The 17,421-nt window shown below is 49.4% G+C and overlaps 1 protein-coding gene across 1 annotated transcript in view; it reads right to left on the bottom strand.

Annotated features, from left to right (window-relative positions):
• ADCY2 (adenylate cyclase 2) overlaps positions 1 to 17,421 on the bottom strand; it is a 406,092-nt gene that overhangs the window by 8,294 nt on the left and 380,377 nt on the right. Inside the window, exons 21-23 of the mRNA XM_044234016.1 lie at positions 16,137 to 16,283; positions 14,461 to 14,568; positions 669 to 783 (exon numbers count right to left, since the gene is read on the bottom strand). Of these exons, the coding sequence (XP_044089951.1) occupies positions 669 to 783; positions 14,461 to 14,568; positions 16,137 to 16,283 (370 nt within the window). The remainder of the gene's footprint in view (positions 1 to 668; positions 784 to 14,460; positions 14,569 to 16,136; positions 16,284 to 17,421) is intronic.

Raw genomic sequence — 17,421 nt, forward strand, 5'->3', positions numbered from 1 at the left:
ACACATGTTTAGGGTTCTTGGAGGTTGTGACCCCCAGGGGTGTGTGACTATTTCAACAATTCTAAGATGCCTTAAAAAAAAAAAAAATATATATATATATATATATATATATATATATAACATTTTTACATCACAATGAAATTACAATTTACATTACAATTACATTATAAAATATATAAATGTATACTAAAATACATATTTATATATAAGTATATTAAACTATATTAAATGTTATTAAATATATTTAGATATTTAAATATAAATAAAAGTTTTGGATCTCCAAGCCTGGATGCATCTCCCAGCCCATGGCAGGTGCTGATTTCATTGGCAGGGGTCCCTAAACTCATGGGGTGGTTTACAATCGATGCGTGCCGCCGGCGGAAGGCCAAGCGCGGGGCTTGCAGAGGGACCCCGGCCGCAAGAGTGAGGCAGCGCGGCTGGAAGGCAGCCGGAGGACCTGACACAGCGCTCAAGCCGGGCTCCTACCAAAGGCTGTTTTGTCTTCTAATTTGTACAAAAGCGTCTCAGGGGCTCCTCACTTCCCTGAGCCTCCCCGCCCCCCATCCGGCCCTCCTGCCCCTCAGACGCAGGGCTTGGCTCTCCCCGACCCTCCCCAGCCCGTGCCCCGCCGAGCCCGCCCACAGCTGCGGGATGGTCCCAGCACCTACCGACGCGCAGCTTGAAGTCGTTGAAGGAGTGCTTGTTGATGGCGTCCAGCTTGGCCACCAGCGCGAAGGCGAACTCCACCATGGTGCCGATGTGCATGTACTGCCGCTCGGGCTCCTGGACGGATATAAATATTTAAATATTTATATTTAAGTATCTAAATATGTATATGTGGTCCATATACACTACCGACGGAAGCAGCACGGGGTGGGGGTTAGAGCTCAAGGGGCGCCCGTCAGGAAGAATGCCCCAGTCCTGTGGGGTTTGCCCCCCGCACGAGGAGGCCTTGTGCCCCCATTCATTTCTGTGGCCGTGGGAGACCTGAGACCTAGGAGACACGGAGCACCCAGACAGACACCCAGACAGAAGACTGCCAGGAGAGCTGGCTCTTGGATCCCCGCTGCCTCCCACACCCATCTCCCCGCCTTCTCCACTGGGCTGGGGCCTCCTGTGGGGCTGACCAACACGAGGGGCCAGGGAAGGTCCGGGGGTGCAGGGGAGAAGCCTGGGTCCATTCCTCCTCTTCCCCACTCCACACCCGGCACAGCTCCCTCCTGTTCTGGAAACACCACATCTTCCTTTTGCCCTGATAGGAGAGGGGTGCTCTGTGTCCACCCAAATTCATAACCTCCAATACCTCAAAATTTGTATTTGGAGATTTTTACCTCTGTCACTAAAGAGGGGATTAAGAACAACTTCCCTGTGACCCTGCCATTGCACTCCTGGGTCTTTACCCCAAAGATACAGATGTCGTGAAAAGAAGGGCCATCTGTACCCCAATGTTTATAGCAGCAATGGCCACGGTCGCCAAACTGTGGAAAGAACCAAGATGCCTTTCAACGGACGAATGGATAAGGAAGATGTGGTCCATATACACTATGGAGTATGATGCCTCCATCAGAAAGGACGAATACCCAACTTTTGTAGCAACATGGACGGGACTGGAAGAGATTATGCTGAGTGAAATAAGTCAAGCAGAGAGAGTCAATTATCATATGGTTTCACTTACTTGTGGAGCATAACAAATAGCATGGAGGACAAGGGGCGTTAGACAGGAGAAGGGAGTTGGGGTAAATTGGAAGGGGAGGTGAACCATGAAAGACTATGGACTCTGAAAAACAATCTGAGGGGTTTGAAGGGGTGGGGGGGGTGGGAGGTCGGGGTACCAGGTGGTGGGTATTATAGAGGGCACGGCTTGCATGGAGCACTGGGTGTGGTGCAAAAATAACGAATATTGTTATGCTGAAAATAAATAAAAAATAAATTTAAAAATTAAAAAAAAGAGGGGATTAAGATTAAATTGGGTCATTGGTAGGACTTATCCAGTATGACGCATGTCCTTCAAAAAAGGAGACTGAGACACAGACACAGAGAGGACCCCGCAAAGACACAGGGGCAGAGGGTGTCTACACAGCGAGGATAGAGGCCTCCAAAGAAACCAACCCCTTCAGTGCCTCGGCCTCTGACCTCCAGTCTGGAGAACTGGGAGAGAACAGATTTCCGTTGCTTAAGCCTCCAGTCTGTGGTGCTCTGTGACGGCAGAACCCCAGCCGACTAACACAGGGCGACGACTCCCTGCCTTCCCTGACCCGGGCGATTTCTCATCTCTTGAGCAACAGTCATCACACATCACACATACAGAGCTGAAGGAAAGGACACGTTCACGGTTTCCAATGACGGTAAGTGGGAATGTCTATTCCGATTTGCTATTAACTTATATTTGTTACTATTAACTTATATTTGTTACTATTAACTTCTATTTGTTAATTTACATTCACAATGAATTTCTAACACCTAATTATGTTTGTAACTCCTTTTGGAGATCATCTTTCTAATATTTCTATTTTTGGTTATATTTTAAACACAGACTCTATATTAGCATACATATATAATTCATAAAATGTATGTATGCAGACCCAGCCCCGTCCACTGGATCTGCCCAGCATCTGGGGCTCGTGGTTCTCAGGTGTCCGTCTCGGCATGAGAATCAGCGTGGTCTTTCATGTCCGTCACTAGCCTGTGAGCTTCCCAAGAGCAGAGACTGTCTTCTGTTACCCAGCGTCTCCCCAGCATGGCAGTGTGTGGTCCAGGAGCAGCACCCGATGCCTGGTCATCGAGGGACCGTGCTTACACTGCCTGGCACAGAGCCAAGAGGAAATGTCTGGGAGGAACCGAGAGCATCGTCAAGCTTTGGGGGGAGGTCAAGGCCAAGGGATGCTCACTGGGGTGGGGGTTCCTATGTCCAGGAGGGGCCATTCACACATCCCTGAAGTGGGAGAGGGCTCCAAGGGAAGAAGAACACACGGGATATTCAAGCAGGGATGGGGGTAGACCTCACTCAGCTGGGGACAGAGGAGGAAACCAGTAAGGACACTGGGAAGCCCTGAGATAAAAGCAGGAGAGGTGGGCCTTTGTGGAGCTCAGGTGGTGACTTCCGGGACAAGTGCTGGATCCTCTGGGCCCCAGGGGAGCTCAGTCAGAGACAGAGAGAGCTCTCCAGAAGGTCAAAGGGGAGGTCCCTGGTGAAGGGGGAGGGGAGCACCCCCCACGCAGGGCAGAGATAAAAACCAGCTCTGAGGCTCTCAGTAGGGATGGGGGAGCAGGACAGTGGAGGCAGTGGATGTAGCATATTCGAGGTGACAGGGAGATGGGGAAAACCAAGGCCAAAGGAGAAAGGAAAATGGCAGCGGAGTCATTCCATGAGTCCGCAGTGTTTCAGGGACGGGAGTTGGGAAGGGTAGCCCTGGGCAGGTCCGTTGCCGTGGGCCCTGCTGACACCTGGGCCGGGTCATTCCTTGTCCTGGGGGACTCTGTCCACAGAGGCCAGCAGTGACAGGACGGCTGCCTTCCAGGAATGACAGCCCAAAAGATGTCCCTTCGGGGGCAAACCTCTCCCCCGACCTGAGAACACTGTGTTCGATCATCCGAACGTGAGCAGGAAAGAGGCGTCCATTCCTGGTTCAGAGAGAATGTCTTTCTCTCATGAATTCTGTCCTTCTAGAGAAAGACCAATAAAAACTTACATGAATTCTGTCCTTCTAGAGAAAGACCAGTAAAACCTTACTGGCACCATAAATCCTTAACTTCGAATGTGCGAGGAAATGCAAACAACTTCAACAGCCGGAACCAGGGAATGGACAGTCAGCGAGTGTCGGCGAGGACACGGTCATTCCTTCAGACAGCGCGGCGCTTCCATCCCTGCTCCAATGCCTCCCGTCTCATGACCCCCAGGGAAGGCGTGATTTGGAGGTTCACGCAGTCCTCCGAAGACGTCATGCCCTGAACAGGGAGCACGAACTCAACAGGGAGCTCGAAAACAACAGGCAGAATCCCGTGTCACTAACGTCACCACTGTCCCAGCAAGGAGCACAGATTTGCGGGGGCGGGGGGGTGACATGGTTTGCGGCCACCAAACGGTGGCGCAGCAAACCCCTCGCCGAGGAATTATCACCTGATCTGTTTTCACGCAGTGGGCTTAAGCTGGAGGTTTCCATGACCTCGGTGATGAATGGAGAGACCAAGTCCTGGGAGTGGGTTTAAATCCAATGTCGATAACTCATTTGGGCTTAGTAAGTCCTTGAAAAAAATGACGCTCAATCTTTATGCTCAGAGCTCAGTTCATTTCAAAAAATCCTTATAACTGAGCTTTTGATAAATATTTGATGACAGTTTAAAGCAGCTCTTTCTCCCACGATCAAAATGATTTCTCTTAGATGTCTCCAAATATTTAAGCGACTTCCAGTGACACGGCAAGGAGATGCATTCCGTACCCCAGAACACATCTTAGAAGATGTTTACTTTGGAAATTCCACCAGCCAGGAACGCCGCTTAAAGCACATGTATGTTTATCATGGTCATTGTATGACCCAAGTGACCGTAAACACCGGGCTCATGCTTTAGGCTGAAATTAACACACGCCTCCTCTCTAGACCCCTCTTTTCTCCTCGCCCGTCTCCCACCCTTCAAATACTCACGGAGCACCTGCTGGGGGACATCTGTCTGCTGCTGAAGGGTCAGAACGACGGTCTAGGAGCTTTCTCCCCTGGGAGATTTTTTTTTTTAAACATTTTATTTATTTATTTGACAATGATCACAATCAGGCAGAGAGGCAGGCAGAGAGAGAGGAGGAAGCAGGCTCCCTGCTGAGCAGAAAGCCCAATGCGGGGCTCGATCCCAGGACCCTGGGATCATGACCTGAGCTGAAGGCAGAGGCTTTAACCCACTGAGCCACCCAGGTGCCCCTCCCCAAGGAGATCTTGATGAGACCTTGCATTCTCGCAAGGGAAGGTCTGCTCCCTCCTACGTGGGCTGATCATCACAGGCTGGGGATGGGCTCTCATGTGGTGGCTCTGACCACCCGAGTGTCCGGTACCTGTCGGACCTGTCAGGTACCTGGGACTCCGAGCTTCCCAGTGTTAACCAGAACTCCACGGCGTAAACACATATTTGGGGAAAACGGCCTGACTGCTTGGCCATCCAAATCTCCAGAACTTGGATTCAGGTGGGCGCTCACTCTTTTCCACCAAACTCACTTTACAGGGAACATAGTTTATTGAAATGCACATTACACAATGTTCTGGAAGCACCCCCCACCCCACCCTCCCGTTTTAAACCATTTCCTAAGAGGAAGTTAGTTACCAGGCACACCGCTCACCGTGGAGCCCCTGTCATGGTTATGAGAGCGTGTACCCGAGGCCTGGTTTTCAGGTACATGAATGAATGAGGGACACGATTGTCCCTGTGAGCACTGGGACACGTAGGTACTGTGCTGGCTGCTGGAAATGTCTGAATAATTGTGAGCAACATCAACATCGTTGCATTTGTGTATTTAATCCTCACAGGGAGTCCCATGAAGGACTTCCTGTGTTTATCCCCGTTATGCAGATGGGGAAAGAGAGACCCTCGATGGTTAAAAACTGGCATGAGCGGCAAACCGGGCGTCCGACTCCAGGCCTCATCGTAGCTGCCACGTTGCCGCCCTCCTTGCGCGCATCGAGACTGTGGCGGGACCTTGGCTGTCTGCATTTTGTGTCCCATCTTCGTCTTTGTGTTGCATCTTTGACTTTCCTTCCATTTTAACTTATTAATTTTAAAACTTTCGCATGACATTAATTTTTGTGAGCTTCCTCAGGGACAGGTTTACGTGAAATCTGCACAAACAGGTCGACAAACAGGTAAGCGGTCTTCCGTGATCGTCTTGCTGGTCAGTGGTGGGGGGAGGGTTAGCTGATGAGTCTGAGAGGCTCAGCTGCTGGGGATCTGTCCCCAGGACCGCTGGTTAATGGCTCTGGAACTAGCCATGCGGGTGGCTGGAGCTGTACTTGGCGACCCTAGTGCACACCCAAACGGTGTGTCCAAAACTAATACGATTATTTCATCTCCCACAAGGACAGCTCTCACTCTTGACTCTCCTGCTCTGCTAACGGCGTCATCGGTCACAGATCCCTGTATCAGAAGCCGGAGACGCCGGCAGCTTGGCCTTCTGTGTGGCCGCCCCTCTCCCCGCCCAGCCCTCAGTTCCTAAGTCTGCCTCCCATGGGCTCACTCCTGCCACTCACTTCTTCCTTTATTTCCCCAGGACCAGCATGAACACTCTGACCGTCCACGGCTTGTCTGAAAGCAGGACATTCCCCCAAATGACTGCCGATACCTTTGGTCCGGCAACCTTGGGTTCAGCCCCAGGTCCTATAACCATCAGCTGTGTGGCCTTGGCTGAGTCACTTATCTCTGGGTGTCGGTTTCCTCATCTGTGATGGGACAATAACTGCCTGTCTCCTAGGGTTGTGGGCAGGGTGAAATGAAGTGGTTACGTGAATTCAGGCTGTATCCCTGGGGCTCAGGATTTATTTCCTTTCTTTTATGATGGTTTACAGAAGCATGTCGCTCTGCTTGACGAGAAAATCATCTAGGAGGAAAATGTCAGTCAGAAACTGTCTTATGCCCCAGTTTAGAACTTTCTCCCTTTGCACACACGGAGCATCCTACAGAGATGTACGGCTTTGACAATGACCGAGCGTCTGACATCTCCCGAGTCTTTGAGATTCCCAGGATATTTCTTGAAGATCAATGGTTTGGTTTCTTTCAGTCTTCAGTTTCCTGTCAGTAGCATGAAAGTGGGAAGACATTTCTCTCTGCTTACAACACATCATGGGAGCTGATGTTTGTACAAAAATACACAGCAGAGACCCGAACTATTTTTTCCTTTTCCAGTAAAGGAGACGATGGTTATTGGTTCTGACGGGTGCTTGAGCTACAGTGACATTGCAGCTGAAGGTCTCAGAGGGACCCCTCACTTCTTCCTCAATTTTTTTTTTAAAGATTTTATTTATTTATTTGACAGGCAGAGATCACAGGCAGGCAGAGAGGCAGGCAGAGAGAGAGGAAGGGAAGCAGGGCTCCCTGCTGAGCAGAGAGCCTGATGCAGGACTCAATCGATCCCAGGACTCTGGGATCATGACCTGAGCCGAAGGCAGAGGCTTTAACCCACTGAGCCACCCAGCGCCCCTTCCCCAGTCAATTTTGCAAAGTCCCTCTGCTATGGACTGGATGTGTCCCCTCAAAATTCCTGTGTTGAAGCCTGAGCCCCGGGGGGGCCTCTGGACGGTGGCTAGGTCACATGGTGGGGGATGCTTATGATGGGATTACTGCCCTTACGCGGAGGGGCTGGGGACAGCTTGCTTCCCCTCCCTGCCTCCCACCATGTGACACACAGCCAGAAGACAGACATCAGCAAACCGGCAGGAGGGTCCCCACCAGACACCTGATCTGCCGCTGCCCTGGTCTTGGCTGTACCAGCTTCCAGAACTGCGAGAAATAAATGTTGTCACCCAGCCTCTGGCCGTTTGTTAGGGTGGCCTGGGCTGGCGGAGGTGGCCTCCAGTACTGCACGGCACCCAGCACTGAGACTGGTCGCATATGTGCCATTCCTGGGCTGTAAACTCCGGACGGCGGTTCCAGAAGAGTCGGCCCTCAGCAAGGAGCTGTCACCCGCCCCAGTGGGGAAAGGAAGCATCTGTCGGATGTCCCGTCAGCTAAATAAAATCTAGACCCACCCAGCCAGAGACGGAACCATTAACCCGAGTCCGAAAAGGCGGAAGGAAAACGTTTCTTGCTCATGGCTTTGCTGGCAGCTCAGTGTCCCTAACACACTGCGTGAGCCAGTACAGGAGTCTCCCGGGTGGATCCCCAGGAGCCTGGGATCTAATCTGGGGGACGGGGGGAGCCGAATATTGGAGAAACGTTTGTGCTTGCGGACAGCGGTGTCTCTATAGGGCGAACTCGGCAAGACTCAGATGTGGCAAAAGGCGGTGTTGGTAACTGTCCTCAAGCTGCAACCCTGGGTCGGCCGGTGCATTTGTGTGGATACAACAGATAGAGTAAACTACTACCTTCACTTTTAAAAGTTTTTAAAATCAGGTTAATTTTTATAGAAATAAACAATAGATTAATTTAAAAAATTCTCTCTGCTTGACTTATTTCACTCAGCATAATCTCCTCTAGTCCCGTCCATGTTGCTACAAAAGTTGGGTATTCATCCTTTCTGATGGAGGCATAATACTCCATAGTGTATATGGACCACATCTTCCTTATCCATTCATCCGTTGAAGGGCATCTTGGTTCTTTCCACAGTTTGGCGACTGTTGCCATTGCTGCTATAAACATTGGGGTACAGATGGCCCTTCTTTTCACGACATCTGTATCTTTGGGGTAAATACCCAGGAGTGCAATTGCGGGGTCATAGGGAAGCTCTATTTTTAATTTCTTAAGGAATCCCCACACTGTTCTCCAAAGTGGCTGCACCAACTTGCATTCCCACCAAGAGTGTAGGACGGTTCCCCTTTCCCCACATCCTCTCCAACACACGTGGTTTACTGTCTTGTTAATTTTGGTGGTTTTGATTATCATATGGTTTTACTTACTTGTGGAGCATAAGGAATAACATGGAGGACATTAGGAGAAGGATAGGAGAAATGAATTGGGAGAAATTGGAGGGGGAGACGAAGCGTGAGAGACCATGGAGTCTGAGAAACAAACTGAGGGTTTTGGAGGGGAGGGGGTAGGGGTATAGGTGAACCTGGTGGTGGGTATTAAGGAGGGCATGGATTGCACCCTGGACCACTGGGTGTGGTGCATAAACAATGAATCTTGGAACACTGAAGAAATAAAATGAAGTTAAAAAATTAAAAAAAAAGAATAATTAAAAAGAGAGTAAGACAACACATGCTTTATAAAATGGTAGTCCCCCTCCCATGGAAGAGAGTAGGAGCTTCCAGGCACCCCTCTCCGCTTCTCCCCCTGCCTCTGTTTTCTAGTACTACAAACTGATTCTTTTCAAAGCACTGCTGGCCAGGGGTCTCAATCTACTTGAGACCGAGGAGAGCTGGAGGTCCGGCTTACTACAGCAGTAATATAGTCAAAGCAGGAATTTGAATGAAAGCTCATTCCTGTATTTTGGGTTCAACATATCTAAGTTCTTTTTTCTATTTTTTAAGGTTTTATTTATTTATTTGACACAGAGAGAGAAAGAGCACAAGCAGGGGGAGCGGCAGGCAGAGGGAGGGGGTGACGCAGGCTGGATGCCGAGCAAGGAGCCCGGTGTGGGACTGGAGCCCAGGGCTTTGGGGTCATGACCTGAGCTGAAGGCAGACGTTTAACTGAATGAGCCACCCAGGGGCCCCTCAACTTATCTAAGTTCTTAATAATATTTGTTTGAAAAAGATCAGAACGATATGCACCATGGCTAAGACCAGAGAAAGCCCAATCCTTGACTAGGGCGCGCAGGATGGACTTCCTCTGGGATCCAGGCCCTCGAGCCGCCTCGAGCCTCCCTCCGATGTGGAGCGGTGAGGGCCCAGGATGCAGCGGAGGGAAGGAGGCGGCACGGAGTGGAGTGGGGGGTGCGGAGAGCGCGCCGGGCCTCAGGGAAGCAGCTGCTTCCATGTCCCAGTTGCCGACTGTTGTCATCAGGGATGAGGATCAGGTAGATGAGCTACCAGTTGTCGGGAGGATTTGGAAATTATTATTATTTTTTTTTAAGTGAAATGTCCTTTTTCTAAGAATAATACCCTGTAAGTCAAGAAAAGCATACTTGTAACCACGATGTACTCTCAGGGCTTCCGGGGTGAAGGCCATGGCAGGAGCAAGTAGGAGGCTTTGCAGCTGTGCAGCCTGGAAGCAGATTTGGGGGGGGGGGTCCTGGCAGTGAAGGGAAGGGTCCCCGGCTTCCCTCGCACTCATGTGTTTCTCAGGCGCACGTTCGTGGGGGGACGATGGGCTTAGAGTGCCGGCCCATTCTCAGTGTAACGCTGCACTTTCCGACAAGCCCCTGCTTCCTCCGAGAGCAACAGTCAGCGGTCATGCATAAGGCAACCAGCTACTCAGTCTCGTTGTCTTCAAGCTTAAACAGAGAATGCACTGTTCCATTTAAAAATACGAACGAAGCAAAACAAAGGCAGACACAAGAGCCGTGCTCTGGCCAGGTGCGGACAGGCTGCTGGGTCTGTGCAGGTCCCCGTGCGGCTGCCACGGGGAGGAAACAAGGGGGAACCGAGGAACGCGAGCTAAATTTCACATGGCTCTTATCCAGGTAACTTTACCTCTTCTTGGATTTAAGAAAAGCACCTTAATCCTTGATCAACCTGATACATTTTGCAAATTGAATGTCTTTTGTTGTCAAACTAAATATTTGGCTGAAGAATGAAGAGAAAGGGTTTTTTTCTTGGCTTAGAACTAGAAAGACAACTAGATAAGTTACAGGCAGGTTACAAAAGGCAGAAGAGAACGTTCATTTCTTAGAAAAATAAAATATCCACATTGATACGTATCCTGTGTGATACGCCCCTCACCCAATCAAACGTCATGCACTTCCCTTGCAGAAGACCTGAGCTGCAGCTCAAATTGTTTCTGGGATGACCGTACTGAGTTCTAATTCAGTGCCCTGCATAAACACAGCTCACACTGAGTAAACGGCCGCACCGACCTGACAGCGTGGCCTACTGCATTTAGGTCCAAACCCTTCTAACTGTTCTGCGGAGGCAGCAATGGCAGCCCTGCGCAGAGCAGAGCGCGAGTCACAACTGTGTCCCTACGGCTGTCAGCCGTGACGTCTGCTCTGGCCATGCTGTGTAGGAAACAGGCCTGCTCCCCATTTTATGTGAGGAAACCGGGGCGGGGGCAGATAGCTTAGCTACTGTAGGAAGTCACGAGCGGTCTCACGGGAAAGTCACGCTCTTTCCGCACCACCACGGGGTCCGTCGACACTTAGGACAGAGTGGGGCCTGGGAAGAAGTCAGGAAGCAGCTCGCGGGGAGCTGAGAAGGCCGGTTTAGGGCCGGTGGTGGCTGAGGGCAGGAGGGAGGGGGCCTGCGGGGCAGGGAAGGGCTGTCAAGGTCAGGCAGGGGGCCGCAGAGACCGAGGGGCTCAGACTGGACCTCAGCGTGCAGCCGTGAACGTGGTACGGGCGGTGGGGGGTGCAGTGCGGAGAAGGAGCCGAGGGACCCAGGGCTCCGGAGCAGCGGGTGAGCCCTGCCTGGAGCGGACGGCCCTGCTCTGTTGCCACTTGTTCTCTCTGTGCCCTTGGGCCAGTTACTGCTGCTGTGCCTCAGTTTCTCCTCCCCTATCTAGGACATGGGTGGTTGCAGGAGGGATCTGTTAGGCTTGTTTAAAGCAGACCCAGGAGGTATTTCAGGAGGTTCATAAACGTCACGGGGAGAAAGCAGAGGGTTTCCACCAGCAGGAGCAGGTCCGTGAAACAGGGAAGGAAGCCACGTGCCGTCCTGAGCAGGAAGGTGGGCACCTGCTCCACCCTCCACGGAACAAAGCCAGGTCATCGCTGGGCACAGCGCCCCCTGCTGGGGATCTCGGCGTGGGGAGGGGATACCACCTGAGAAGATGAGGCTGTGGGACACCGGCCCTCTACGGGGACCTGGAAAGGCAGGTCTGGCCCATGTCAGGATGGCGATGATGGGGCTGGCGGGGGCGGACTCTGCAGCGGGATGGATCACGGATCGATTATGAGGGGAGGCCCTTGACGGAGAGGCGGCGTCGCGGTCTGCGAGAGAGAGAGACCCCAGGCAGCAGGCAGCCCAGCGACGGGCCAGAGCCTAAGGAGGAAGGGCTTCTAGGTGGAGGTGACCACCGGCTCGACCAGAGGCCGCAGACAGGACTCCGAGAGTAAGTGTGCAGGGCACACGACCCGACTTGGGTTCTGGAATGTGGAAGTGCTTCCTGGTGTTCAAGAGTGGGATTTACGGTGTCGGGGCTCAAGAGGGTGAGGGAGGAGGGGACGTGCAGAGTAAGGACTCTCGGCCACACAGTGTGCCTGAGGGAAGGGAGAGACCCTGGGGAGCCAGCGTCCGGGGGAGGCAGAGCACGACACGTTCGGCTTTAGGGAATGATGGGGGGCGCGCCCACCCTACAGCCCCAGCGCTGAATGGGTTCTCACGCAGCAGCATCTCTGAGAATCTCCACTCTGAGCCTCTGCCAAAGGGGACCTAAGGTCTGTTGGTGACCTAAGGTCTGGAGTGGGTGCAGTCAGGTCACGTACCCTGAAAGGCTCACCAGGGCAGACTGTCCTGAGAGGCCTCAGGAACAGGGTTGGGATGAGGTGACGTGAATGGGGGACCCCCCTTTAGGCACAGAATTTTCAGGAGGTGGCAAAAAGCTCAACAATCAGGATAAATGACATCCTCGAGCGATAAATGAAAATAAAAATGAATGCAGAAAAATCCAGAATGAACTAAAATATCAAAACTTGAAATAAAGGTAAATATGTGGAATGAATTGTTTCCTGCCAAAATTCCTATCTTGAAGCCTTAAAACCCTCTCCCCAAGATCTCTTTCTCTCTGTCTCTGCCCTGCGAGGACACAGTCAGAAGGGGGCTGTCTACCAGCAGGAAGAGGGCGTTCGCCAGCCCCGTATCCTGCAGGATCGCGACGTTGGGCTTGCGGACTCCAGAGCCACGAGGCAGGCCACGTCTGCTCTTTGAGCCCCTCCACCGGTGGTGGTCTCTTACGGCAGCCCTCGCGGACTAAGACAGTAAGTGCCCAACACCTCACAGCCTCAGGCAAGAGGAGAAGGTCCCTTCCTGTAGGTAAGATTTTGTTACTTTTTTTTTTTTTTTTGCACTTACAAAAATGTTTTCTTTTTTTAAAAATTTTTTCAATTTATTGATTTTCAGAAAAAACAGTATTCATTATTTTATGTTACTTTTTAATGCTTGACTTTTCCCATAACATCAAAGGTGCTCAAAAAGTATAAGTTTGCTTCCATTATAGCCAGGAAAATAAAATGATCATCAGTTCTGTTTTTGGTATAATTAAGGTAATTCAAGATAATGTCTGGGCGCCTGGATGGCTCAGTCAGTTCAGTGTCTGCTTTCGGCTCAGATCATGATCCCGGGGTCCTGGGATCGAGCCCCGTTCAGGGCTCCCTGCTCAGCTTCTCCTCCCCCGCCTGCTGGTCTGCCTGCTTGTGCTCTCTCCCTCTCAAATAAATAAATATTTTAAAAAGTTATACATTTTCATACCTCTATCTTTATAATTTTCCAATACTGTAATGTTCTGTCAATAAAAATCTAATTATTAAAAATACACATGTATTTTTAAAATGTATGTGGGGCTACACATTTCTTCATTTGCCTCTGACACCAAGATGGCTTGGGAAGGCTACTCAGAATCCAAGGTAAGAGTCTTCTAAGGTTTCATTTATTGCTCATATATTTTACTTTTTAATATTTTATATTATTTTACGTATTATATTATTATATATGATATATATTAATATATTATTTTATGTTTTATGTTATTTATATTTTATATTATTTTTTATATTTTACTTTTTAAAGTTTACTTTTCCTTATTACTAAAGTAATGCCTACCTATTAAAAAAATAATAATCTGGAAGCAAACACCCAAGGAGAAGAGCACATGGAATAAGTTGGGAGACTGTTAGCATTACCAGTCAGTCAGATGGTTCACGTTCCAGCCTCTGCCCATGAATATTGAGGGAAGGGAGCAGAGGGAGCTCTGTTCAGCATGCTGCTGTTTCTCTGTCCCTCTCTGGCCCCATCCAGTCTGTGGGAGGGGGTTGTGGGGGAGGGAGCAGAGCAGATGGGCTCAGCCCTTCGTTTCTTGGGAGGACTCGGCCTGCCTCCAGCAAGCTGTGCTCGGCTAAGTTCTGTTCCTCTGAGTTGCACCCACCACCTCTGTCTCCACAGCAAACCTGTCCTGGAGTCATCAGGGAGCCCACTGTCCTAAAAGGGAGGGGGTTCTTGTTTACTGAACCACAAGCGACACAGCATATCTATACACACACACACACACACACACACACACAGAAACAAAATACAACATAACAGTAAACCCCCTCAAAACTATAGTTAATTGAATGAAGATATTCAATTTTGCCCAAACCACCTTCTCAACCAAATTTCTCAGTGGTCAGCGTGGTTTTGGACCACATCAGTTTTAATCAAAAGACCAGGAGCCATCTCTAATGAGTCATCCTAAAATAAACAGCTCTAATCTTCTACCCTTTGTTGTATATTTATCTGGTATCAAGCAGCTGCCAGACGGGGTGTTTTTTCCTGCCCCTGCTGACCAGAGAAAGGAATTCTGTGAACAGATCCTGAGAAGCCTCTGGAATCTCTTTTTCTCATTGGGTCTTGATCACTGAGGTTTAGGTTGTATGCACAGCACAGTTTCTGAGTCAGCACATGGCTGTTTGGGCCCAAGGGAGGGTCTATGGGTGGAGCTGAGGCTCTATGTGCTGTTGGGGGGCCGATATGTCTGTACCTGGGTGTGCTCCTGGCTAGGCACGGCGCTCAGACCCGTCGCTGCCATGTATGTGCTGCCAATGGTCTTGATCTTTTCAACGCCACTGAATTTCGGCTTGGAGAGCAGCTGGGAAGCAAAGACAAGCATTCAGTGATTTAACTGGGCGCACTTTCTAAAGACAGTCTCAAACTGTAGTTCACCGTTTTAGAAATACAACTTATTTCAACCACTGCTTACTCACACTTTGACCTTGGGCTTGGTTGAGAAAGAACACTTTATATGCTCCATAAAGACAGTGTCCTTGGGTGGAAATGCAGTATAATGTTTTACTTCCAATTAATATGAATTAGCTTTTAAAATCTGCTAGTGAAGAACTAGGATAAATTACAGTGCATGGCCTCAAATAAATTTCCCAACGCTGGGTTTGAAAGGCTTAGCACAAACATGATTCAGTGGGGGAGGTCTTCTGTGCATGGGGAGGGTGATTTATGACCAATTATAATGCTGAGAACTGGCTTTTTCCTCTGAGCTCTAGATGTAAGGGGAAGAATGATCTAGAATGTCTCCCCTCATTAGCTCTGACCTGAATATTTCTTGTCTGAGTTTCTGGTATCAGTTACCAGCTTCCTACTGGCCTCCTCCCCATCCAAGTACATTAGGACTTGTGGTGGGTTGGAGAATAGGTAAAAATAGGAGCAGAAGCTGTAGGAAAGAGAACGGGTAGAGAGAGGAAGGGAAGGAAACTCTGAAAGATGCTGTCTGCCTCTGCTCAGGAGGACAATGGGACCAACTGAGGACTGGGAACATCTTGACCCTTTTTTGGCAGTCTGGCTTTTGGGCATACCAGTGGAAATCTCTACTTGCCATGACTTCACCGTAAGTCTTGAGTCAACCTCATAGACACAATGGTGGGTACAGAAAAATGTACAGGTCACACAAGACATTTAGAAGGTTGGCCTGAAACCATCATATCACATCAGTAATTTCATCACTGTATTTCAAAGTTCCATGGATCCTGATGAACCTATGTTCATGTATGTCAATTTTGCTATATTTTGCTTGATATCTGTAAGAATGATGTAGCAACATCCTTAAAACCACAAGTGTTTGTTCTTACCAGAAAACAAAACACATTATTCTCTATGTAGGCAAAATACTGGAAATTGAAAAATGACAACTATTTCAAATTCTGAAGCATATACTTTGTCCCTTCTAAGATATATTATCCCTCATACAGACTGCTTTTTCAGTAACAAAGCACATCATCCCTGCACAATTCAAGTTGATATCTGACCTTGGAGTGTGCTGAGATAGATATGCCAATAATCTACTATGATAAATACATTATCTCTTTTTATATCAAGAGATAAGCAAGCATTTTCCTTGGAGCTCAAGCCTTTTGAGAAAATTCATGAGCACACTGGAAAGACATTTTATTGATATTAATTTTGGTACTTGTACCTGGGGATCATACTATCTCACAAAAAAACCATATTTCTCTCTCCGAAATTAGTCAAGGACCATAAGAGAACAAAAGTCTTTCATTCTTAGCCAGCCACCAAAAATTACACCCAAAGACGTATTTCAAGATATGCCACAAGACTGGACTAACTTCCACTGCAATGGCCACAAGAATGCCACAGTGTGGGACGGGGGCTACCCCTACTGGTCAAGGGTAATTCTCAAGTACATACATCATCAAAGTCAGCGATGATCTCATTCAGGAGCCGAAGGCATTCCAAGCCCTCCTTGTTCACATCTGATTCCGTGTAGAATTCTTTGAAATCCGGAATAGAGGCAAACATGACGCAGACACAGTCATAGGACTGGTGGTATAAGTCCTGCCCAGGAGAAAAAGAGGCGCTGAGCACTAGGAAACCTTTTCAACAAACACACTCTTCGGGCAAGTGTTTCTCTATGTTAGAACTGCTGAAGAAATCACCCAGTATCCCACTCCACCTCCCCCACACCAGCCCCGAGCACATTCCAGACCGCGGCCGTTGGTGCCCGGTGAAGGGTTCTAAGGAGCAGGAGGCGGGTTCCGAGTCCTCTGTTCCCACTGCTCTAACAGCTCATCGGAGGAGTCCTTCTGGTAGAATCCCTTCTGCCACCCCCACCTCGGACCATGGCAAGACATCACAGACTTGTGACTTAGTCAAAGAGGTATCCTTTAAGCAACTGAAGGCAAACAAAACGATCTCCCAAACCACTCTATTGGCCTATAGTGACTTGTGATGCCTAAAATGACACCCTTTGCATTGAGGTCTTTATGCATTTTATTCTTTAGTTTCCCCTGAAAGGAGCAGATGGAACCAATCAAGGTACTTCTCAATGACACTAGAAAGATCCAGTGAAACTCCCAGGTTCCTTACTCACACAGAATCAAACACCAGCACTATTTACTCAACATAGCCCTTTCTTTTTAAGTAGAAAGAGGTTCATGGTTCTTTATCCATAGACATGAATAAAATTACAATGTCTTGTCAATATAATTTTAAGGTGTTTCCATAATGTTTTCAACATACAACCTTCAAGTTCAGTGACATGTTCAGGAAGGGAGGGTTGTTTTGTAGGCACAGAGGCTGATCCTCGGTGAGGAGCTGTCCTCCCACTGGCGCTGGCTCATCAGGGCCCACAGGTGACACGACACTGGCAGGAAGGCCAGGTGCCACGGTGGGCGCAGTGCAGCATGGGAAATACCCCCCCACCAGGACCACGAGGAATGTTCTGTTAAACAAGATGGCTGACCTCAAAGTGGAGAAAGAACGCAGGTGGCCAGGACTTCCTGTGTGCCTGGCAGGGGAGAGAATGGACTCCGCATGGCTGTTATGACGAGCTCTGCTCTCTGGGGCACCCAGGGAGACCGCAGCTTCAACAGCCCTGTAAAGGGCTCTCAGAAGAGCCTCTCAGAAGAACCGTTCTTCTCCCACTGACGTCTCTTAACAACACATCAGGACAATGGCGACCCATGAAGGTCAC

The sequence above is a fragment of the Neovison vison genome, chromosome 1 (assembly GCF_020171115.1).
Source record: "Neovison vison isolate M4711 chromosome 1, ASM_NN_V1, whole genome shotgun sequence".
Classification (NCBI taxonomy): Eukaryota; Metazoa; Chordata; class Mammalia; order Carnivora; family Mustelidae; genus Neogale; species Neogale vison.